The following is a 25,341-nucleotide window of genomic DNA, read 5'->3' on the forward strand; positions in this document are numbered from 1 at the left end:
GGGATAAAAGAGTTAAAACATCCAGAGTCTCAACGTGCAAGTGAAAATCCAGTGGTAAACGTAAACCAAACCAAAGAAAAGTAAAACTGCTGTACAGTGAACTCTGCATGCACATAACCAAAGAAGACTAATACATCATTCCTTTAATTCCTGGTTAGTCAGACCCCAAAAAGGGAAAATAAGCAAGGAAGAAATAGTTCCACAAACCCACAAAAATGCTCAGAATGGCTGTTGATGGTAAACTGTCTTTAAATCACAGCAAACCGTAAGTAATTTCTGAACAGGAAAACTTATTATAGGATTGTAGATAAAAGCAGGAGTCACTTGAATGTCACCATAGTAAGAAGTACAGTGAAGAAAATCTTCAGGTCTGTAAGACGGGGACTTTTTTATGAGAACTGTTGCCCTTCTAGTCCCATTGACTTCTACGACAGTGGGATCAATCTTTAGAGAGTAAAATTATAGGGATGAAATCCTGACCTCATTGAAGTAAACTGTAAAAGTTACATTGAGTTCAATGGGGACAAGGTTTAATTTTAGTGCTTTATATTTGTTAGAATCTGGTGGATCTTCAAAAGAAAGTGCCAAGAGAGCATTAACACCCTACCTGTTGGCTTTTACATTATAGAACGCTACTTCGCAGTATCCTCACAAGCGCTGAATAGCTGCCTTAGTTTCTTTAAAAAACACAGATTGGGAATATGTTCCCTGTCTTGTTGCTCTGGCTTTTTTATTGATTTTTTTTCACAGATACCATGGTCAAAGGTATTTTATATAATAATTCAACCAAGTTAAATGAATATCCATCTTACATTGCTTCACAGGAGTACAGAAAAAAATGATTTTGACAGATAATTTTTCTGTGTGTTTTGCATTAATTGTCACTGGTTTACCAATAGATGAGCATATCACTAAATGAGCCAGTAACAAATATCATATGTATCTCACACAATATTTTTTTTGCATCGTCTCTCAGTACACTCCCCTTCATAAACCCACCTGATCAGCATATATTAGCTGGGATAATGCAATTGCAAATCCAGCATTTTTTCTAATAATTTGCAGACATAATTTGTAACTGACACAGGCCTATAGCTTCTGCATTCTACTGAATCCATGCCGGCTTTTCGTAATAAGGAAATGAGATAGAAGCATTATTCAGAGTTCCAAGCTACAGCCTTCTCCTATGAATAGTTAAGAGTACTCACCAATAGATGAATTAATGGATCACTGAACTTTTTCTAAATCCCAAAAAATCCCTGTTGTCCTTACGTGCTTCCATGCTAAAATATCTGTTATTTCCTCAACATTTGCTTGTTGCATATATGTATTATAGATATATGCAATACACTTCCCTCTCCAGAAATCATGGAGCTCTAGGTTTGCATTTAAAATCAATCATATTATTACAGACCTGTAATGTGCTGTACGTGTACAGTATACAAACCTATCAGTTAATGGGCTAAATGTTCAAAGCAATCTTGACTCAGTGTCTACAATTATTCTGGAAGCTTTTACCTCGAGTTTATCTCCAGCTAAACTAGGCTGATTTTTGCAAGCTACTTTTGCATGCCCATATTGGGTAGGTAGGAATTGAACTCCTGATTTACACATAGATCTTGTGCATGCATAAATGAAGCATGCAAGTATATGTGCATAAAATAGTCCGTGCAGTTTTAGGCCTTTCCACACAATTTCCATGCCAAGCCCAGGATAACCACCAAGAATATGATTTACCTACTAAGTCCTGTTCAGTGCTCACCACAGCCCAAGAGAGACTACTTGAAAGCAGGGCTGGGTACATCCTACAAACTGAGAACAGTTGGGTAGTGTGTGATTCTTAAAGGTTTTCCTAGATTGACTATGGAGAAGTCATTAGGATTCGTTGTGAAAAATTAGGCCTGTGGTAAAGACTTGTTCATAATAGACAATCCACTTAACTTTCTTTCAATTTAATGACTCAGATATGGCATTGTTCATTAACTATTAAAAAACGTTCTGATGATGCGCCTCCCTGTGGCTGTAGAGCTTGGGGGGAAGGAGTTTGCCCTCAAATAAATACCAACAAACTAATCAATAAATAAAATGATTCTTGAGTCTGGTTTCAACACTGTGTAAGTATACTGTATGGCTTGAAATAACAAGGTCCCATCACTGTGGTACCTGGCACTTACAGAATGTAGCATTTCACCAAGTATAGAAACTTTTCCTTTGTTGCTAGCTATAAAACCTTTTCTGATTTAAGGAGCCTGGAAAGAGTCATATCGTACAAACATACGTATCCCCAATTAATTTAAAAATTAATGATATTCATTGTATAGTAACATCAAGTACTTTCTGGCTGGGAAACCAGACAGGATGTAGAAGAGTCAAGACCTTTAGAGGAAACCATGAAAATACACTTGGACAAATATAGAACAATGTACCAGAATTTGAAAATGAATATATTGCTTGTAAGAACACTGTCACAAGTATGTATAGGTATATAATATGTGCCTTTTCATTTTGGAATCCTAATTGAGGTCTAAATTCAGAAACCTGACACTGACAAAAAAGATACTTGTCATCCTCAGCTATTGCTTGGGAAACATCATCCTATTTCTTCAGGATTTGATTTACAGCTATAAGAAACACAATTCCTCAGGAACAGCTAGCAAGGGCAGTTCATTTCCCATAAAGCAAAGGTCTCTGATGAATACGTTTGGTAGCATTCTCTCTGATCTACTTTTATCTGGTTTCCAGTGGTTCGAATAATCCAGATTTTCTGAAAATAAACTATTCCACATTCACCTTGATCACTGCTCTCCTGTTTTTCAAGGAATCTTGCCCATCAATATGCTTTAAAATCAGTTATGTATTCATGATTTCTTTTGTGCATGTTCAGTAGGAAATTCCTATTGACATACAAAATATTGCTTAGTGATTTAGTCTACCAGCTGCATTGAAGTAACCCTTTTAACATATGCACATCAGTCATAATTTTTCATTCTCTTAATAACCTCAAACACATGAAAAACAAATAAAAGGAGTTGATAATTCCTAACAGTAAAATACACTTCACATATTTTGTTATCATGCTGTGGAATAACTCTGCAATGTCAAGTAGCACACAATTAGTAAAACTGTAGGGGGAAAAAACTAAGTGTTTTGATCCTGAGGAATTTTGATCCTAATCAGATCGAAATTTCATGCTCTTGTAGTGTTTAATATCTTCAATCATAAAAAAATCACACTGATTCCAATGTCAGGTTTTTGCATTCTGTGACTGAAATAAAATGCTAAAATATACAAATGAATCTCATTTTTGTACAAGTTTATTATCGTCACTACCCAGCAAGATTGATTCTAAATTACTGTGATAGAATGTCTGATGTTTAGCTAATCTTAAGCTAAGCCAGCCTGACTGCCTGATGAAAGGGTGGTTTATTTTGTTTTATAAAGTATTGCAAAGGCAATAGACTGACCAGCTGCCTCCATAGTAAACCTGTTTGTTCACACCATAGGCAGACATTGGTATCTGCTTTTTGAGACTGCACTGTTTATGCCCTTTTGGCTGGATATGGAGGTGATACAGCAGCTAGAGGAAATAAGAGATAAGGGGAGATGGAAATAAAATGAAGGGACTTGTTAAAGAAAGTACACAAAGGAAACATATTTATATGATGTAAAAAGAATATACAGCTACTTCTGATTTTAACACAAAAACTAGAGTTTGGGTTTTCAACCTTATTTTCTTGTTAATGCTCTGAAGCCAGTATCACTTCAGAATCACATATTATTCTTATCAATTATTACTAGTGTCTGTGTTCTGTAGCTCAATCTAGGTATGGAAGTTACCACCCCAGTATCTGAGTCCCATGCAGACATCAATACATGTATCCTCAGAACAATCCTTTTGCCATCCTTGAGGTAGCAAAGTATGTTGTTATCATTTTACTGATGAGGACCTGGAGGCATGTGGAGATTAAGGGCCAGATCCAAACCGATCTTGTAGGTGCTTCCATTTAAGTGTTGCAGTGCCTCAAATTTAGACCCTTTGATTTTGGTATGGTGATCCTAATCAACAGGGTTGGGAACCTTGTCTCCCTGTACAGTGAACAGGGAAAGCTAGACCCCTCCCAAGGGTGATCCAGACCACTTAGGTGCTCAGCAGAGAACAGGAGGATATCTGAATTCCTGCTCCATCCTAGGATGCAAGGTAAATGCTTCTGTCATCTCAGGATTCAGATTACCCAGAAGAGTTATCAATACTGACTTGAGGCTAAAATACCCATCTGGAAGAGAAGGAGCCCATAATTTGTACTTGCCCAGAAAGTGGGAGACCTAGATTATGAGCCATCTTTACCCTGAGGAGACTAAATCCACATTTACCCTTTCCAGGGACTGTGCCTGAACTACCAACCTACAGAGTAAAATAGAGAGAGACACTATCCACCCATAGGCCTTAGGACAGAGCCTTGTGGGACCCCACTGGTCACAGTGCACCAAGACAATTGGCTCCCATTGACCGTGACCCTCTAGGTCCTACCATGGAGCCAGTTCTCCAGCCAGCGGATCGTGGTGATGTCAAGTCCACAGTTAGCCAGTTTAGCCAAGAGGTGATCATGGGATACCAGATCGAAAGCTTTTTTAAAGTCGAGATATACGACATCGATCTCTTCCCTCTTGTCCAGGTGATAAGTCATAAAAGAAAATGAGATTAGTCAAGCAAGACCTACCCGCAAAAAACCCATGCTGGGTATCCCTCAGGATATTGCCTTCAGCAAGTCTGTTAAGGATTGCCTCCTTGATAATCTTTTCCAAGACCTTCCTTAGGATAGAGATCAGGCTGATGGGCCTGTAGTTTGTCAGATCTACTTCCCTCCCTGTCTTGAAGATAGGCACGATATTGGCCCTCTTCCAATCATTGGGTACTTCACCAGAGTGCCAAGAGCTCTCAAAGATCCGTGCCAGGGGCTGAGCTATGATGCTCGCCAGCTCCCTGAGTACCCTTGGGTAAAGCATCAGGGCTGGCTGACTTGAAGGTATCCAGCCTGTCAAGGTGTTCCTTCACGAGGTCAGCTTCGATGGAGGGCAAGGAACCTCCCTCACCCAGGCCTCCCTGACCCATAGTGGGCAGTGCCATCCCATAGAACTGGTGAAAAACTGACGCAAAGTACCCATTTAGCAAGTTCATTTTTTCCTGGGCATCAGTTGTCAGTTGCCCCATCTGATTTAGCAGGGGTCCAATGTTGCCCTTGATTTTCCTCCGGCTCCCCACATATCTAAAAAAGGACTTTTTATTTTCCTTGATATTTGTAGCTAGCTGGAGTTCCATCACAGCCGTGGCTTTCCTGATTTGCTTCCTGCAAGTCTGGACTAAAGTGGAATATTCCTCCTTGGTGGCGGTTCCAGTCCTCCATCCTTTGTAGGTTTTCCTTTTAAGATGCAGGAGGTCCGCCAGTTCCCTGGAGAGCCAAGGGGGTTGCTGTGCCCTTTTGCTGCCTTTCCTCCGAGACGGGATGGACTTTGCTTGCTCCCTTGAGGAGCAACCACTCATCCTGAACTCCCCTCTCCATTGGGCTGTGGCCTTTTAGGGCCTCTCTGTCAAGTCTCCTTAGCTTGTCAAAGTCAGCTTTCCTGAAGTTGAGGACTTCTGTATTACTGACTGACTTGCCAGCTTTACTGCAGATGGTGAAGGTGATCAGTTCATGATCACTGTCACTCAGCTGCCCTTCGATTGTTAGGTTGCTGATTAGGTCATCCCAGTTGCCAGTACGAGGTCAAGCAGCGCTTTACCTCTTGTTGGCCCGTAGACTTCCCACGTCAGATAGAGGTCATCAACACATGAGAGAAAGCTTTGTGACTGCTTGGATTTGGCTGAGTGCTCCTTCCATGAGATGTCTGGGTAGTTAAAGTCTCCCATGACAACCATACACTGGGACCATGCAACCTCAGCCAATTTCCTGGTTAATTCCTGATCAAGGTCTTGACTCTGGGTAGGGGGTCTGTAGTAGACCACACAATAGTATCCCCTGTGCCGTGTTCCCCACAGATTTTAACCCAGAGGGTCTCAAGTCATTTACCGTGGGTGCCAACATCAGCTTGCAGGGACATGTAGCTTTCCTTGACATAAAGAGCTACACCCCCATCCCTTTTATCCACTTGATCCCTCCTGTATAGGGTATAGCTGTCTATACCCGTGGTCCAGTCATGGGTGGAGTCCCACCAGGTCTCCATTATCCCAATGACATCATAGTTATTTCCATTTAGCAGGTGAACAATTCCTCCTGCTTATTCCCCAGGCTCCTGGTATTTGTGTATAGACATGCAAGTGTCCCCTTAGGGGCCCTTGCCTTGCCTACATTTTGTTCCAGGGCTGGGGTTTGGGTGGGGTCCCTTATGTGCCTTGGCCTGCTGGCTTTGCAAGGGCTACTCAGTGGGCCAGCAGTGGCAGTAGTCCCCCCATCCCCCGGCAGGCTTAGTTTAAAGCCTGGTGGAGCTGCTCAGCCAGTCTAGCTGAGAAGAGCTTCCTCCCCAATGGAGAGAGGTGGAGGCTGTCCCTTCCCAGCAGCTCGCTGCCTCTCTCTCCAAAGAGGGGACCGTGGTCATGGAAGGCAAAGCCTTCCCGATGACACCAGCACCGCAGTCTTTGGTTGAGTACCTGGATCCTCCTCTCCCTCCTCAGCCCATAGCCTGAGACTGGGAGGATCGAAGAAAACCACCTGTGCCCCCAGACACTTTATCCCCGCACCCAAATCCCTGTAGCACCTCATGACCTGGCTAGGAGTACTCTGAGCTCTGTCATTGGTGCCCGCATGGATGAGGAGCATGGGATAGTGGTCTGTGGGCTGGAGGAGCTTAGGGATCTTCTCCGCAATGTCTCGAATGCGGGGCCCCGGGAAGCAGAAAACTTCACAGGTTGAGGCGGCAGATTATCCCCTCAGTCCCCCTCAGGATGGAGTCTCCCATGACAAACACTTTGCGTTTGGTCTTGGGGAGAGTGGGGACACTAGCTACAGTGTCCTCTGTGTTGCCTGCAGGAGCTGGCAACTCAGCAGGCTCTGCTGGGGCTGCAAGAGGCTCGTACCTGTTGCAAAGCTCCAGTGGGGCAGGGGCCTTGGTGCAGCGGGCTCTGGGGCCCTTGACCACCTTGGTCCAAGCCCATGGCTGGACAGAAGGGAAGGTCCCTGGGTCCTCCCTTGTCCTGGAGGGAGACCGTGGTCTACCTCCCAGGGGAGCAGGGCCTGGCAGTAGGAGTCGATCTCCAGCTGTGTTGTTGTTTTCCAGCTGTGTTTTGTAGTGAGTTGCTTACCTGTCTCTCAGCATCAAACAGTTGCTCTGCCTAAGTCCCCTTAGGCAGACTTTATGGGCACTTTTACAAGTGGTCGAGGGAGGTGGCACTTTAATTACAGTGACTCTGAGAAAATGCTAGTGGGCTTGCTTGAAGTAAAGCTTGTTCGACAAGCTTTAGTGTAAGTGCCCCCACTGCCATTTTGAAGCGCAGGGATGCTGATACATGAGATGCGAGAGGCTGCTAGATTGCGGTAATTGCACGGTATTATGCTCCAATACATGATAATTATTACAGTACATCGGAGCAGCCTCAGAGCTCATGTACAGGCACCCAGGCCTTTGTGCTCACGTACAGGCACCCCATATGCCTTCCAGCATTGATCTGCATCACAACAAAGCTTAGATGGGAGTTAGACATGTAAGTGCTTGATCACTAACCCAAGTACAAAGGAAGACCATTTCTTCTACCCTCCCTTGATTGCTTGATTTATTTTGGGAGAAATGAGATTTTATACTTCTTCAAAAATTCATTGGGATAAAGAAAGTTCATTGCTATTTTAAGCTTGGATATTCTTATTGTGTATATTGGGCAGGTCTAGAAACAGTATATTTTGGCCAGCACCATAGAAGTAGTACAACCTGGCCAGGCTGTTCCCAATCACACCCCACCCATGCATGCCTGGATGCATGCACCAAACCTGGAAATACAACGGTGAAGAGACCCAGGTCATCTCTTTAAAGCTGATCTCAAGACCACAACCCCCAGGGTGTTTCAGAAGGGCTGCCACTGACAACTTTAGAGCAACTTGGCACATGTCTGGGTTTGGAGTCTGTGTGCAGGTTCAAAGGGGTAGGAAACAATCTTGAAGTGGTCTGGCTGAGCACACCATTGCCACAGCATAAACTTCTAACCCTCTTTGGAATTTTGATAAACCTTGACCTCTGTGAAATTTTTGGCAGTAAGTTTCACAGGCCAAGTGAGTAGTATAGAACAATGTTTTTCTTTTTCTTATATATCTTATATAGAAGTAGGGTCGGAAGGGACCTTGTAGATCTTCAAGTCCGACCCCCCGCCTGGGTGGGAGAAAAGACTGGACTCAAATGAGTCCAGCCAGGTAGTCATCAAGCCTCTTCTTAAAGATCCCCAGGGTAGGAGCCAGCACCACTTCCCTAGGAAGTTGGTTCCAGCTCCTAGCCACCCTAACTGTGAAGTAGTTCTTGCGGATGTCTAATCTAAACCTACTTTCTAATAATTTGTGTCCATTATTCCTTGTCATGCCAGGGGGCGCTAGGGGAAACAGTGTGTCCCCTAAACCCTTCCGGTCCCCCCTAGTGAGTTTATAGACAGTCACCAGGTCCCCCCTCAGCCTTTTCTTGTGAAGGCTGAACAGGTTTCGGTCCCGCAGTCTTTCATTGTAGGGTCTGCCCTGTTGTCCCCGGATCATGCGGGTGGCTCTCCTCTGGACCCTCTCAATATTGTCCACATCCCTCCTGAAGTGGGGCGCACAGAACTGGACGCAGTACTCCAGCTGCGGCCTGACCAGCATCGCATAGAGGGGGAGGATCACCTCCCTGGCTCTACTCGAGATGCACCTGTGGATGCGTGACAAGGTCCGGTTAGCCCTGCCAACCGTGACCTCGCATTGTCAGCCCATGTTCATCTTGGAGTCAATAATGACTCCAAGATCCTTTTCTGCCTCCGTGCTCTCAAGAAGGGAGTTGCCCACTCTATAAGTGTGCTGCTGGTTTCTACTGCCTAAGTACAGCACCCTGCACTTGTCAGTATTGAAACGCATCCTGTTTATGTCAGCCCACTCCTGTAACCTATCCAGGTCTTGTTGCAGTCTTTCCCTCCCTACTAGCGTGCTCACCTCACCCCAAATTTTGGTATCATCAGCGAATTTAAACAGGTTGCATTTCACCCCGTTGTCCAAAACGCTGATGAAGAAATTAAACAGCGCAGGCCCAAGGACCGAGCCCTGGGGGACTCCGCTGCCCACTTCCCCCCAGGTTGAATATGACCCATCCACCACCACCCTCTGAGTACGACCCTTCAGCCAATCTGCAGTCCATCTGACTCTGTAGGCATCACTGCCACAGTCGCCTAGTTTTTTAATGAGGATGGGGTGGGAGATGGTGTCAAACTTTCCAGCAGCATCAGATCATTTGGAATGTAAATAAAACAGAGGACACAACGTACCTAAACCTTGAAACTGTTTAAACCGTTAGACTTGCTGAACCTGAACCTGCCATTTCTTAATTGCAAATTTTTGCCTCTCCTAACGAAGTGATATACAGTTGTGTTGCGTGATGCCTCAAATATATTTTGCATCAATAATCCTGAAACTTCACTCCTGATGCTATTTCATCTCCAAATGAAAACCAACTGTTTAATGCAACACTAATTAGTACATCCACATTTCTTATTGTAGGCTCTCCATTGTAATTCCTTCATAACTTTTTTTTTCCACTGCAGAACATCAATCAATGTAAATGCCCTGCCTGCCTAGGCAACACAAGATGTCCTCCATGAATTTGTCATTTGCTACTAAAACAAAGAGGAAAAGTGAATTGTGTATCTGGGTTCATTCAGTAGTTTTTTCTGATAAAGATGAAACCTGAAAAAGAAGACAAAGGAAGACAATTTAGTGGAAGAGCCAACCCAAGCCACTGGGGCTCTTTTTTTCTGAATTTTCCCTGCATCATTATCTCTGAAAGGCTTTTTGTACTTGAAAGAACACAGTAGAGTTCTCATTTGACATAAGTTTAATATGTTCATATGCCAGCCCATTAGCCAATTGAAATTTACACCTAAAATTTTTGTCCCATTTTACATTAAAAATGCATGCAAGACTGGCTGTTCTTCTGCTCTTTATTATAGCAGTTACACTAATGAACCTTATAATGAAGGTTGAGTTCTGACTTCTGTTCAGAACCTCTGCTACTTTCTGTTCTTGTTGAGTTCCTGATCAACTCCAGAAAGTCCCTTTAGGGTGAAATTTTCCAGCCCAAAGCTGAATTTATGCTATAACATTATATAATGTACTTGCCAGAAAATGTTTTGTGTTTTTTTCTCCTGATTACTAACCTGTGATATAGAATGAACAGTGTTCATTCCTGGGCTAGTAACAGATTTAACATTTGCTATTTTGTGAGGCAAGAGTTAGAAAAGGAGTGGGAAGTCCCTTTTCCATTGTCATAAAGATTTTGTTTCTGGTTGATTAGATTGCAAGGTAATAGACCTTGAACTTTACCATATCTTCTTGCCTACAACATGTTCCCAAATAAAACATACACCTCGGTTTTGCAAGGCAGAATGTAGAAAAAAATATTTTTCTTGACTGACTGTATGACAGTAAATCCTCCTGGAAATGTAGAGGACTGGCACAGATATTACATATAAACCAGTATAAGTGATCAGAAACTGGTCTAATAGAACAGAAGTTCACACATCAAAAGGAATGGCGGAAACTGATCTAAGATAGACCTGGATGGATGTGGTATTAGACTTAATCAGTTTAGGTTAGACCAGTCTATCAAGCTCCTATCTCAGATCCTGTAGCAAATCATGTTAATTCAGTCTTCCAAGATCCCAGGCACACCTCACAGAGTGGCATGCTAGCCTCAGCCAGTGCTCATCTGCTGCAGACGAGCACTGGGCCAGCCCCACTCTCAGCCTGTGACAGACAGGAGGCAGCAAAGCCCGCGTGGTCATTGTGGGTGGGCCGGGAAGAAGGAGTGAGGTGGGGACTGAAGCCCCCCTGCTGCCCCAAGCCAGCACAGTGGGAGGGCAGGACCCAAACAACAGGAGGCTCCACTTCCCCTCCTGACAGTCACACACCGCTGAGCCATGGCTCCTGGCTGTAGCTGTGCACCAGGCTCCGGACTGAGGGCTGGTGGGGAAGGGAGCCCCCTGCCACACAGCTCACCACCCCCAACTGTGCTGGCTCAGGCCTGGATCTGTGTGTGGGGGGGCTCCTTTCCCCCCCTTCTCCTCCCCCTCCCCCACCCCCACGCTGCCCAGTTCTGCTCAGGAAACAGAGGCTCCTGGCTGCAGCTGTCCAGCTGGTCGGGAACTGAAGGTGGCTCCTGGCTGCAGCATGGCATGCACAGTGTGCTGCTTTTTCAGTGAAGAAAACAGCTTCCTTGCTTAATAAACACACCCCAGTATTGGGGGCTGCTTGTAGGAGGAAGGATGTGTGTTGTGCGCGAGAAAATAGTCTTGGCTATGAAGAAGCTGTCTGTGGTAATTTTTGGATGATTCTAAAATGCCAGATAGAAAAATTTCCTCCTTGATGAGTTCTGCAGAGTTGAACTGATGGTTGTAAAAATTAATTGAACAAGCAGAAGAATATAAAAAATAATATTGATTAAAGGTATTGCATAATAGATACTTGATGGTGTGGCAAACACAACTTATGAGCACTCGTATGGAACAATGAGCATAGCTCAACTGGGGCTCTACCACTCAAGAGTAATGTGGCCAGTCGTGGATCAGTTGTTAAGGTCTGGTAAGTTACAAACCAACTGGGCTGGCATCCAAGGCCTTATCCCACGAAGCAACTGGGAATCCCCGTTCCACGTATTTAAAGCATTTGTTCGTAATGCAAGAAGATTGCAAGATATTGTTCCTTAAAATCCTAGCACCTCAAAATTTTAAAGTCTGTTTTACTTTGATTTTATAGTTTTTAAAAACAGTGTTATTGTTTTTCCTTAAGGCCTATAGGGTTTAGATTCATGGCAGCAACACAGCTTCCTTTTTATAGGCACAAGTAATTTAATTTAAAAAGTAAGAGTAAATGTTCAAAGGTAGCTAATATGGCTTTATTTAAAACCTGGTTTGAGGGAAATAGTTAATGCTGTGTGGTAGTATAAAGGGATTTTTCACCCTCATTTAGGACAGCATGAAATACAGACTGCCTGGTATGCCATATCGTACAACCTTACAGATTCTGTGCTGACTCCTTTCCACTGCAGATTGATATGAGAAAACCACATTCATTTCGCTCAGTTCCCCAGCCCAAGCATGGATTCTGTTCCCAGAAATGATAGACTCATGCTAGCTATGCCCTAAAAACAGTTTACCTTTAAACTGTGTAATTTGAAAAGTTATTTATGTGGATGCTAATATACTGTCTTACATTCATCTGTGAGCCAACATTTATGAAACTCCCACCTCCTTTTCTGTCTGTATCAGATATGGCCATGCACACTTTATTAATGCACTCAGCATGAAAATGTTTAAATTCCAAACTCTTTTATTTTTTAATGCTGTCCTATGACTAGTGTTCCTATTAGTGGGCAGGAAGGGAGAACAGATTTAAGCTCCTGTAACAACCAGGGTCTGGACTTCTCCAGTGATGTTGCACAGTGGTAGATGAGGGCAGAATTTGCATGTGGCACTTCATTTTCCCCTCACTTTTAAAATACTTTGCTCATTAATGCAAATGGAAGTTATGTCTGAAGCTGGTGCTCAAAGCTGGCTCAGATTTCAAAGGTACAATTTCAGCAGTAGGAAAAGGGAGCCACTTTATGGCAGGACTGAAGTTTTAAAAATCAAGGCAGAGCATGATAATCATCAGGGAAAGGAAAAGTTACAGAAGCCTACCCAATGATCACAGTTCAGTTCAGTTTATTAACAAACACATTCATCATTTATGGGAAAAATATGTCTATACAGTCATTTTCATTTATTATTTTTTCTAAGTTTATAAAGCATTTCTGCTTGGCTCAGACTTCATCATAAAATATTTTAGTTTAAGATGTTACCTTGCAAATCAGCTTGGAACAATGGCTGATCCAAGCATGCAGGGCCAGAGAAAGAGGGGCTAAGCCACACATCAAGGCGTATAAACAAACAGAGCAAATTTTGTTGCAATCAAGTGGTTCCTCTGAAACATTCTCAACTAAGTGAAGAACTTAAAAGGAGATAATGTGAAAAAAAATTGGCTGTGGATCCCAGGCAGTAAATTACTGTCTTTGGACAGTAAAACATTTACTTCCCCTAGGACCTGAGGCAATAGAATCAAATTCTATACACATGCTGTAAGTCTCAGCAGGTGTGTGTGTGTCTATCTATCTTTCTATCTATAAAATATCTATGAGATATTATAATTATGTTATAAAACTCAATCTATACTTGTATAATATTTAAAAATAATTTGTTGCCTGGTCACTATGCCCCTATATAATTTAGCATACTGTCCATGATCTTATGTTGAGTTTTTAATAATCATAAACCTGCCTTTTGAATATAGTAAATAGGAAATCGCTTATATTGTGGATTATGGGAATCATAGAAATAAGGACCAAAAACAAATAAAAATGTTCTTATTTTTCAAAACTTAGTTGAGTTGTTGCACATAGAAACAGAAAAGGATTTCTTTGGAAGGTTAGTTGTTTGGTCTATATTTTTGTTTTAGTGTCATGGACTGCAGACTAAATTATGAGCTCAAAGGATTGGATGTAAACTAAAATATATTCATTATCCTCAGCTGAGAGACTCTGGATTTAAATGAAATCGGAATTTCTAAATTTGCTTTTGGAATTATCATACGGTCAGCATTCAGATTCTTGGATAGAAACCCAAACCTGAACATGCTAATCCAAACCTGTCCCATGGAATTTCTAGTATTTCGAGTTGAGCCAGATGCTGTTATCACAAGATTCTTTCCTGAGCCAATAAGTTGGGATCCTAGTTAGGATTCAGATATCTCCAGAGTTTGAATCTGGGCCATTGCTAACTTTGGCATCTCTCAGAAGCAAGAAACAAAGAAGAACAGAAACACTAAGTTTCCTTTTTTAAATTAACTAAGCCTTTGTAACGATTCTACAATTTTTAGTGTAATCTTTGTCCAGTGGGTTGCTTTAACTGTTATTTTCTCTCTGTAGGGTTGCAGAGCCCTGTTCTTATCTAGGAATTTGGGGCCACGTCCAAACAAGCACAGCCATGTGGTATGTGGCACTGCTGACACATCTGTGGCGCCACATACCGCACATTCAGCTGTTCTCCACACTGCAAGGGAACAGCAGAGGAGTGAGGGGGGGTTGACACCTAGATATCCAGGGGTCAAAAAAAAACATGCAAAAAAAGTGGAGTTGTGCATGCTCACTGCTCAAAACCAGAGCCTGGCCACCCAGAGCCACACTCCAACTGCTGGCCAGGCTCCAAGGAACAGGATGGCTGCTGGTGCAGCCCCAGGAGACCCCCAGGACCCCAAGTAAGGCTGCTGGGGCCAGGTCCTGTGTAATAGCAGAAAGAGACATTCCTGAATCTATGAGTTTTCATTTATTGTTATGAAGAAGGAGGAAAATGCATTTATAAAACTCTTGATATTCCTAATAAATTGCCACATATTTGGAGGGGAGGGGGAATCTCTTATGAGATTATAAATTACTTAAGGACTAAATAATACTATTAAGTAGTAGTCTGTGTTGAAGGTATGGAGCCATGTTGTCCAAGGAGGATTTCAGATAGGCAGGCATCTTCCCCAGCATTTTGCTGTGCAGGTCAGACTGTTCTTTAGCCAAAGCACAGAAAATGCATTGAGAGCAGCATTGTTCACCTCCCCTTCTCTCTGACCAATCCCCATATATTAGGTAGTAAATAGAAGTGCTTGGGGAGAATTACATAGATGACATATAGTTGCCCATAGAGCATCTACAGATCTTCTATCCTAGGTCATAAATCATTTAGTGTCAGATATCATTTAACTTTGCTAAATATTGCTCAGTACTTTTTTATTGCTAAAAAACCAATTTGTGAATGCCTGCTATTTAAAACATCTAACTCACTAATTGCAAAATCTATAGAAAAGTCTCTTCAGCATCAAAGGCTCAGTTGATCCTATGAGCAGTTATAAATGAAAAAGTGACTGTTTCAAGCAAATAAAGCACTTAATGCACTCTTTCTGGCTGTGATGCTATTTTCCCTGTGGGTTTTGAAAATGACCTTCCTGTAAGCATCAAGGACTATAACTTTTCAGATAAAGAAACTTGTTCTTGTTTTAAGTCTATGCCAGGTTCATTCCCCCATAGCCCACAGTTTTCAAAAGCAGAAGAAAAAGTAATCCAGATTTTTTTTTTAAAAAAAAAACTCTGTTTCCAGAATGAAGTTACCCTGTCAGCTTGCCTTGGGCCTTAGGTGGAGAAGTAGAGATTAAAGAGTCAGTATTCCTTTTCATGTTTCGTCTGCCAGTTTTGTGAATGTAGAAAAAGAACTAGTGGCTACAGCTAAGCATCCAACTGCTGTATTAAGCACTGAGTTTTCTTTCCCTCTCAGTAAATCAAAAATATTTTTATGAGTTTATAGCAGGAGGAATTCAGTATCAATACTACACAGTCATTGATAAAGGTATCTCAAGGAGGAGGGTGAATAGCACTGCAGATGTTGCCTCAATATTTTCCATGATTATAATGAACCTCTTTGTGTAGTCATGTGAATATGAAGTGTTAACTGTAAGATGATCTCATCATTTGCTATTTACTCTATACTTACCTAAATGCACAATATACTGTAGCTTTTAAATGCATATGCACACTAGTAAAATGTCCTTTTGTAAGAGACTTCGTTAAAAGACTGCTTTTGATATGCAATTGCTTCAGCTCCTCTTCAAACTGAATTAAACTACTTCCTTCTTTTAAACACAACTCACTATTTAGAAGCTTTGGCTTTGATTTCTCAGAACAGCCTTACAGGAAGAAACCATGTTCTTTTTCTTTTTTTAACCATATTTCTGAAGACAAACTTGTACTGATTTATTTTGATTTACTAACAGAATTAGGTTCCTGCAAAGAACACTAGCTGCTTCTTTTTTCCCCCACTACAAGTATATTGCTGTGTGCAAAGCTCCCAAGGAAAACTGAAATCCTTCTGTTGGGAACTGTGTACACAGCAGTATATTTGTACTTAGAGAAATTGAAGTCTGATTTTTTAAAATTTCTTTGCAGGCTAACCACCAAAATAAAATTGAAGAACTAGGTAACATTTAAACAAATTTCAATAATGTTCAGCATCCCCATTTTGGGGAACAAAAATGTATCATTGATTAAAAGGCCACTAGTTCTAAAACATTAACTCTCTGTAATTGTCTTTTGATTACACTTTTTTCCTATAGGCTATTCCTTCTCACTTGGGTCTTTTTTCCATTCCAGTGTCGACAGTGTCACTCACTGGTGATTTTGCTATTGTAAAGATTATTTATACCAATTAACAAGCTGAAAATCAATGCTAGAGAGATGATTCAAAGTTTTTCTTAAGTTCTGCAGACTGTACCCATTCTCTTACAGACATGTGCCTCCCATTAATATCCCTGGTGCATCTACACATGCATTTTACTGCAGACTTGACTAATTAATCAACTTAATAAAGCGCTCGTGTAGGTGTGCCCACTGAGAATTATATGTGTTCAAGCAAAATAGAATAAGTCTTTGAGAGAAGAATCGCGTACTCTAGGATAGCTTCTGACAGAAGAATCATGTATTCTTTCTACAGCACGTTGTATCATTCTTAAATAGTTAAACACTTGTAACTTTACTGAAGTCCCATTTACTTCAATTTTGAGTTCTATTGCTTTTCCTGTCATTAAAACTACACACCACATTCACAGGATTGGCTACTACATGTATATTTTACACTTGGAAATAGCTATAGTTTAAAATCTTTGGAATTTGTCAGGAATACAAGAGTTTGTGGGAACTACAGTTCATACTGAGGGCTTTACCTAGATACAAATTGTGGGGCTGGGTCAAATAATGTTACTTTGCAAAATAATTATGTTGAAAAGTAATAACTATGATCCATAATTCTGTTGCCATTAGCAAACTATGATAGCCCAAACTCCCTTTATTTTGGACTGGTATTTTATTTATTTGCTTTTACTTATGCTCAAAATCATTAGTTGTTTTATTAATTCCCTCTGTTTTGTAAAGACAAAACTTAAAAATACAATATGATTTGGATCAGGATTGAGTCGATTATTAATTGAACTATGTTGGGTTCTTTTTAACTTCCAAAAATGGTTTTCTAGTTTAAAATATGTTACTCATTTTCTGAATTTTAAAATCTGGTTTCTAAAAACACATCTGGGAAAACCAAGAGCTGTAAAATAACATAAATTAGTAACAACTTTAATATTTTTGTCTGCGTTCTTTTTCATCAAACATATGTCTCTTATTTGCTGGCTACAAAAATACCTTTCAGCCTTGGGTATGGGAGACCTCATGAACTCAGAAGAAGTTGTAAAACAAATTATAGCAATCAGTGGCACACCTCAAAACCTGCTAGCTTTCCAGACACTTTTTAGAAAGAAATTTTTTACCATAGTCTTTTCAGTGCATGGTGCATAAATCTCTCATTTGTTAATTCATCCTGATGAGGGAAAAGCGTATGTTTAAGGTAACATCCCTAGAAAAGATGATGGAACAGCAACAGTGGCAGCAGTGTCACTGGGAGAGGGGAGGTCCCCATCCTGCCTGGTCCCCTGACAGCAGGTACCCATGCTCATTGCTGCCACTGTAACTGTTCCTGGGTGATCCCAGCCTCTGCACAACCTGGCTAGAGTGGGTAGGAGCAGCTTTGAAGCTTGCCTCTCCCCAAAACAGTGGGGAAAGCAGTAGAGACAGGAGAGCATATGTGCCTTGGAGAAGAGAGGTGGGATCCTTACTTGCTTTAGAAACTTTTAAAAAGTCCCCAGAGACTCCAGCAGTGGTCTCTCTGCAGCGGTGGGTGTGGGGAGGAGGCAGGGAGCTACCTCTGCAGCCAGGATGGCTGTTTCTGTACCTCCCACTGCTACATCCTGCATCCACCCCTGTTCAGTTTGTCTGTAAGGTGCAGTTCTACTCTGCCTTCTTCTAGTAAATGAAAGGTACAGGAGGAAAAATCATGTCTTTAATGAATGGGGCTGATTCAGCTGAGATCTGGATCTATCACAGAACTGCAGTTGTGATGAGAAAGTCACTGAACTTCTCAGTGTCTTGATTTCCATATCTAACAAAGCTGAGGGAGAGTACTTATGAGGATTAAGCCTTTAATATTTTAAAGCACTTTGAGTTTCTCATATGGAAACTATTGTGAGAATGAAGAGTATAATACTTTGCAAGTTTAGATGAATTTTATTCTTGTGCCTCCATTCAACAGTAGGGTTTTAGTTATCTAGACAAGATCACCTCTTTACCCCAAAGATCCTGGGATGGTAATTTAATCATCAGTCATTGATAAGGTTGCTTTGATATATACACTGTTATACCAAAAGAGAGAATTCTAACACAGTAAAACTAGGAGCCGTACTTTTCTTCCTTTTCACCCTGATTCTTCATCTCAATTCCTAAATATTAAAGCTTGGATAATTTACATGAAATTGCACCTTCAAGTTGCATGCAACAATGGTTTGACAGAAATGCTGTGTAGTACATAGTTAACATTGTACCTGTGTTCTGGCTTACCATGCAGTTTTGTAACTTGTGAATCACCCTCACTGAATGCTTGAAACTTAGATATGAGTACAAAAGCAAAATGTGGGGAATCTTATAGAGCCTCCCTTGTATAAATAAATGTAGAAATCTAGTCAGTGCTCTAAAAAATAGACCCCAAATGACTAATATTTGCAGATATTACGAAGGAAAATTGACTGACAGTTGAAATTCACTGTCAGACATGGCCACGTTCTGATTTTACAGAAGATAATACTTGACAAACTTCAAGTTTTGGGGTGTGTATATGTATATGCGTGTCTTTCTCTCCAGATATTCAACATATGTGGATTTATATAGAGATACATGTATATAATTGAGAATATAGACATTTGATTAATTTGAAAGCTCTGAAGTTTCACCTGTCACTTCATAATAAGAACCTAAACTGCCTTAAACACTATTCCTTTCCAAAGTGACTTTTTTTGTTTCCCCCCTCCAAAAAAAATCAAAATGTACTTCATGAAACTATTGTATATGAAGCACTTATTAGCCGTAATTAAATGGACAATATGAATTTACTGCGTCTTTAGGACTCTGGCTTGTTCTGGTTTAGAGCAAGATGATTAATGCAAATACATATTACTTGAGATAACCATTTAGCAGCTAATTTAGCCAAATTTATTACAGCAGTTAGAGGTTTTTCATTTTAGCAGAGGGAGACAAGGACATGCCAAAAGCAGGAGGTGTATATGAATGCACACTGCCCTCTAGTGCACAAAGCTTACCAGGATTAGTGGAAAAACAGAACATACATTAGAGAAATAATAATACCCGGACTCTGTATATTCTAGGCATTCTTTAAAACAATGCCAACTTACAGTGCTTCATTCCAATGAAAGATTTCAGTTCCTTTCTCCTTTTACTAGCTCAGGAATATTCATATGGAAATTGAATCAAGTTCAGTTTGGCAACATTTTGGTCAGTGTACTATTTTAAACACCTGTATTTTTAAGCTTTATTTCTGTGGGCATTTAATAACATTGTTTCACCTTACTGATTGTTTTTAGATGTTCCTCCATTTCTGGGCATATTTCAGGCCCTCACATAGCTGACACTCTGCAGTTCAAACCAAGTCAATTCTGCACCTCCCTAGGCCACAGTTTCTTTCTTGGGCTCTTAGTGGATTTATTTTGCTCTGGTATTAAGTACATTCTCCAAAGACTTTCCCCCTGCTGACCATTGGAGATTTGGTTCATCTGAGAACTGTAAATTCTGTTTGACAAGATCAAAAGAAACAGATGTATAAGTTCAGTAGTTGATATCGCCTGCAATGAGGAGAAATGATCAAAGAACTAGGATCTTCCCAAACCTTTCAAATATCCAAAATCTCAGAGAGGTCTACCTCAGAGCTCTGAATAAATCGCATACAAATTTAGCCCCTCCACCTTTTTTTTTTCTTTTTTCTTTTTTTTACAGTTTGATGTCAAACACATTGAAAATGTCCATGCAGTATTAGGTGTTTGAGGCAAAGAGATTTACAGACCTTTTAACTCTTCTTCTGACGCTACAGCTGCCAAAAACAGATTAAAATCTTGCTGCAAATAGTAGTAATCCACCTTTCTCTACCAATGCTCTAGTGAGCTATTTAACTTGTTTCACCTTACTAGTATTCTACATTAAACGTCGCAGGAGCCAAGTGTTTTCCATGTCTCTACTTTGGGACTTGTAGAGATGAGTATCATGTTCCTGGGATACCAACGTGCAACATTTCTATTATTTCCTTTTATTTTCCTTCTAGTGCTGAATAAAGGTCAGTGTGTAACAAAATATTACCGCTGGATGCAGAAGAATGGAGGGTATATCTGGATACAGTCCAGTGCAACCATAGCGATCAATGCCAAGAATGCCAGTGAGAAGAATATCATCTGGGTCAATTACCTTCTCAGGTATATCTTCCAATCCCTTCTATTATTTGAATTTCTGTCATTGTTACTTTATTCATCCTGAAAGATATGGAGCAAAAAAGAAATAAAATGGCTGCTATGGAAAGGAAATATGAGATGAACTTTCTCATACGGTGCTTTTCAGAACAGCACCTTCTGGTGGAATACATTAAGACGCTTGTCATGTCTCATGTTACTAAGAACTTCTTGAATTATTTCACTGTCTTAGTATTAAAGTAACCCTCCATCAGTTTTATTACAGGCCTGTACTTCATAGAAATCTACCCTGCACCAGCTAAAACTGTGGAAAGACCTTGTGCAACATGTACTATGCTTATAAAACCTGGGGTGGATTTTTCAGGAGAGATTGCCTTGATTATTGCAAAATCCTGGTCAGAAGGGTGAAGGTGATCTTCCTAGGGCATTATAGGCATGTTTCTTGGAAGGGTGACCTTCATTTGATTGTGTTTGAGAACACTTCTTGATAAGGCAGGCATGTGGCAGAATTCACCTTGAAGGATGCAATAATAAATAAATGAAACACTCTTTTAGGTATCAGACTGTTACATTTTCAATAAAACACTTTTTCATTGAAATATTCTCTTTACCAAAGTACAGTCCTTTTATGGATATACATAAATTTCAAAGACATTTTTGATGGCATAGTTTCTGAGGTCCAGGGTGGCCTCTTCAGTCTCTAAAACAAAAAAAAGAGACAAGTGGAAAATTTGACCTTTCAGATCCAGAAACACATTTTAGCACAATTCTTTTTAAAGGGTTTTGATCATTTCCATGCAGAGCAAAAAACAAATGTCGAAACCTCAAAGTCTCATGAAATGGAATGGTCATTGTGTGGCCTGCTGTACTTTTAAGATAGTTGTCATGGTTTGTTACATTCTCTTTGTTCTATATACAATACATAAACATTTCAAAGTTAAGTCAGATCTAGATCAATGGTTTGCAGCCAGCTTGCCCTGAGATCCTTTCAAGGGTGCCACAGAGTGCTACACGATGTGAGCACTGTTAGGTGTGCAACCATGATTCACAAAATAAGCCCAGAGATTTCAAATAGGAATCAATGCTGTGAAAATCAGTCTAACCTGGTGTGGTCCTTCTGAGTTATTTGCAACACAGGAGTCACCCTGTTATTTTTGTGTAGTAAAAAATGAGTGAAAACTAAGAGCTGGCATTTTCCATGGGGTACTTTGAGTCTAATGAGTGGTGCCTTGAGTCTAAACAGGTTAGGAACCACAAATCTAGATTTTGACTTTTAAGCCAAGGCCAAAGAGCACTGGAGAGATTGTGCCTACCTAAACCATGATCTTGTTTGTTAGAATAGTCTTTATTCCTTGCCTGAGGAGTGAAAGCAAGCAGTCCTTAATGGAAGAGCAGGCGCTGACATTGTGAGAAGCTTTTCACAGCAGCTTGCTGAGTTAGGAGTTGATTTGTAGATATATTTCTTTCCCTGTGACTGAACATGGACCTATCATAATCTGGTCCTTTCCCTCAATGTTTTCTTTTTCAGTTCTTTAAAATCTGGTAGTTGATTGATACCCTTGAAAGCAATGGATTAGGCAAACTTGCAAGAGTGAGGCATTTTTAAAAAAGACATTTTTGTTCTATCCTATATGGAAGCACAACCTGTGCTGAATAATAGCTGGGTTTTGTACTCAGGATAAAAATCTAAATAAGATTGTAAACCAGTGTTTTATTTCCATTTCCTTGTGCACAGACAAGGAGTAAATCTGATCCACAGCTGCTTCACTGTCTATCAGCAGAGCATTGGAAGCGAACAAACATGAAGGTCTTACTATCCATTATATAACGATTCCTCAGAGAACTTGATTTTTCTCCTTTTTACCCCATCAGTGTTCAGTTGGAAAAAGATTAACTCCTTCATAAGATTTGTCTCAATCTAAATATAGAAAGAACTAGAACTAGTCTTGTTCAAAAAACTAGGTCTTTTTATTTAAGAAGGTAGGTGTTGAGAATAGAATGCCACCCAAATTTCTTTTTCCTTGAAGTAAGGGAAGTTTTATGGCTCAGCCCTGCATTGTGAGATGACAATGTACAGTAATATCGTCAACTGTGATGCACCAACATAATGTCACTTTTTGTCCCACAGGACAAATCTGAAAAGATGACATTCCTAGGTAAGAATGGAGAGCGATGGAAGAATGGAATGTCTGAGCATGGCATTTGCAAAGTGCAGTAGAATAGGCAGAATATAGGCACCATACAGTTGCAATACACTAGGCACACTTAGTGCCTCCAAACACCATCACTTTTATGGGTACATACTGATGGGTCTCCTGGTATTAACCAGGCTGGGATATGATCACCTATTCAAAAACCCAGAAAAAAAGTATTTTCTTAAATGATCTGTGCTGCTTGTGACTATGTAAGTGTGTTCCTTTGTCTTTGCACTTCTTTGAAAAAGCAGGACATTTAAAAAAAAAAAGCCCTAAAATAGGAAAAAGCATGAGTTTTATAAGACTCTTTAGTAGGGAGGCTTTTCTACATTGCAATCATGTTCATCGCTAACAAGTCACAGGTGAACACCACATGAGCAGATGAAGATATGATTATAATAGGTGTGTTGACAGTTCTGTATCCCTAACATATGCATCTCAACATGCACATGTGCATCTGTCATATATTTAGGATTTTTTTTTACACTAATATCTTCAGCACTCTCTGAGCAGGAGTCAGATATCTGGTCCATAACTGAACAATACTTTCAGCAAATTTAGTTTGACTTGAGTAAGGTTTGGAAAGTACGCATTAAGACAGCAAGTATTCAATTAGCTATGCCAAATCAGAATGTTATGTCACATGAGTAAATGTGGGTGAATATCATAAGTGGCTTAGAAACAGATTTTAGGAGGTCCCAATTCTCTCACTCCCCTCGTGTCCAGTTGCTATAAATGGACAGAAATTGACTCCCCCCCCCCCGCTTACATTCTTTGCTCTTAAGATTTGATAAAGGAAAGAGGGAAAACTATCATCAAACTGCAAAATCATCCATTTTTGGTTATACTCACTTTCTTCTTTTTTTAGCAACCCAGAGTACAAGGACACTCCAATGGATATTGCACAACTTCCTCATCTGCCAGAGAAAACCTCAGAATCCTCAGAGACCTCTGACTCTGAATCAGACTCAAAGGACAACTCAGGTAATGTAAATGTACTCTGCTTCTTTACTACTGCATATTTTTTTCTTCAGTCCTTTCAGGTCAGGAAGAAATTTTGGCTTATGGTCAGATTGGTATGGACTGTGGGGGTTTTTGCCTTCCTCTGTAACGTGGAGCATGGCCCTCTTCTTGGGATCTCTTGAGCTTATATTAGCAAGCTTTACAGGAGCAGGATGTTGGCCACCATGATCGTCCTGTTTTACCTGTGGCAGGCTGGGGTGTTATGCCCTATGTTGTGTCAAGGTTGACTGTGCAGTTTGCCTAAGAGGTTAGACAGTGGATGGTTTGGATAGAGATGATCCTGCTTCATGCAGGGAGCTGGATGAGATGACATCTGGAGGTCCTGTCCAGCCCTGCTTTTCTGTGATTCAGATCAGTGGCTTTGTTTCCAATTTATTACTGAATTTTACATTTCTCGTAGGTGATTCTACTTTTAAAGAATACCTTAAACTCCAAAATCATATTTTAAAAGGCTGGAAAGCTTTTAGTAACCTAGGAATAACCGCTGTTTATTCAGTGCATACATGCCTGCATGAGTTACACCTATCTAAATATTTGAATTCCCAGCTGAATTTGTGAGCAAGCATTGTGCCTTGCACAAAGGACTTAGATTATAACTGTAGAATATGATGCTAGTTCTTATCTTTCAGAGTAGTGAGATGTTCCTAGCAAATCTATATTGTCTGTACTGTTTATTGCCCCCTCTTCCACATAAATAGATTTCTTGAATTGTTTCACTAGGGGGCAGTAAAGATTACAAAATGTTTGTGTTTTCTTGGATGAAAAGTGTTATATTTTATTAGAAGTTTACAGATTCAAGCATTTGTTTGAGAGCTTTACAGAGTGGGGGGAGGGTGCTAATACTAAATGGTCTGATCCAACTGGTTGGATAAATTAAATTTACTAAAAAGGGCAATATGTTTAGTCTGTTCACATGTTCTGCATTAGATGTATTCTTCACTTTAAATGTAGGTGTATAGATCAGTTGGCTTTTTTATAAAGAACATGTCTTTCTTTAGTCTAAGAAACTGGAATTAGTAGTATGCCATACTATACTGAAGGCCTGATTCTTCACTTTTTCCTGTAATAATCCCCAGGAGTAACTATTTTGAAATCATTTGTTGCATTGGTGCAAGTCATCTATAACTGAGGCAAGCATTAGGCCCCATATGTTTTACTTTGAATTATAAGGACATTTGTTCTCTCATCTTGTGCACTCACTCTCTCTTTCTCTTTTGACAGCTCTGTTTGACAATTTAAGTCAGATGTTAGGCAAACATACAGGCTTGATGCCCACATGATTTGGAATCTCATCAGCCATTCAGAGTGCTTCATTTATCCTACCCAGTTTCTAAGTAACCAAATGATACAGCTGTGGATAAATGTGTGCATTTCCCATGTGCATTGCAAGTTGCTCTAGGTGAGAAGTGTATGGATCCTCATGACTGCTGAGGCTGGTGTAGAGCAAGGGAGCATTCTTCAAAGGTGCACAGATGTTAGAAAGTAGGAGGATAGAA

The 25,341-nt window shown here is 40.5% G+C and overlaps 1 protein-coding gene across 7 annotated transcripts in view; it reads left to right on the plus strand.

Annotated features, from left to right (window-relative positions):
• The window catches only part of NPAS3 (neuronal PAS domain protein 3), an 853,230-nt gene that overhangs the window by 822,096 nt on the left and 5,793 nt on the right, over positions 1-25,341 (plus strand). For all 7 annotated transcript variants that reach the window (XM_090033579.1, XM_090033581.1, XM_090033580.1 and 4 more), the window contains 2 exons: positions 20,486-20,633; positions 23,691-23,806. In XM_090033579.1, the coding sequence (XP_089889705.1) occupies positions 20,486-20,633; positions 23,691-23,806 (264 nt within the window). The remainder of the gene's footprint in view (positions 1-20,485; positions 20,634-23,690; positions 23,807-25,341) is intronic.

Source organism: Crocodylus siamensis, chromosome 2 (assembly GCF_052110815.1).
Source record: "Crocodylus siamensis isolate JL-2025a chromosome 2, ASM5211081v1, whole genome shotgun sequence".
Taxonomy (NCBI): domain Eukaryota; kingdom Metazoa; phylum Chordata; order Crocodylia; family Crocodylidae; genus Crocodylus; species Crocodylus siamensis.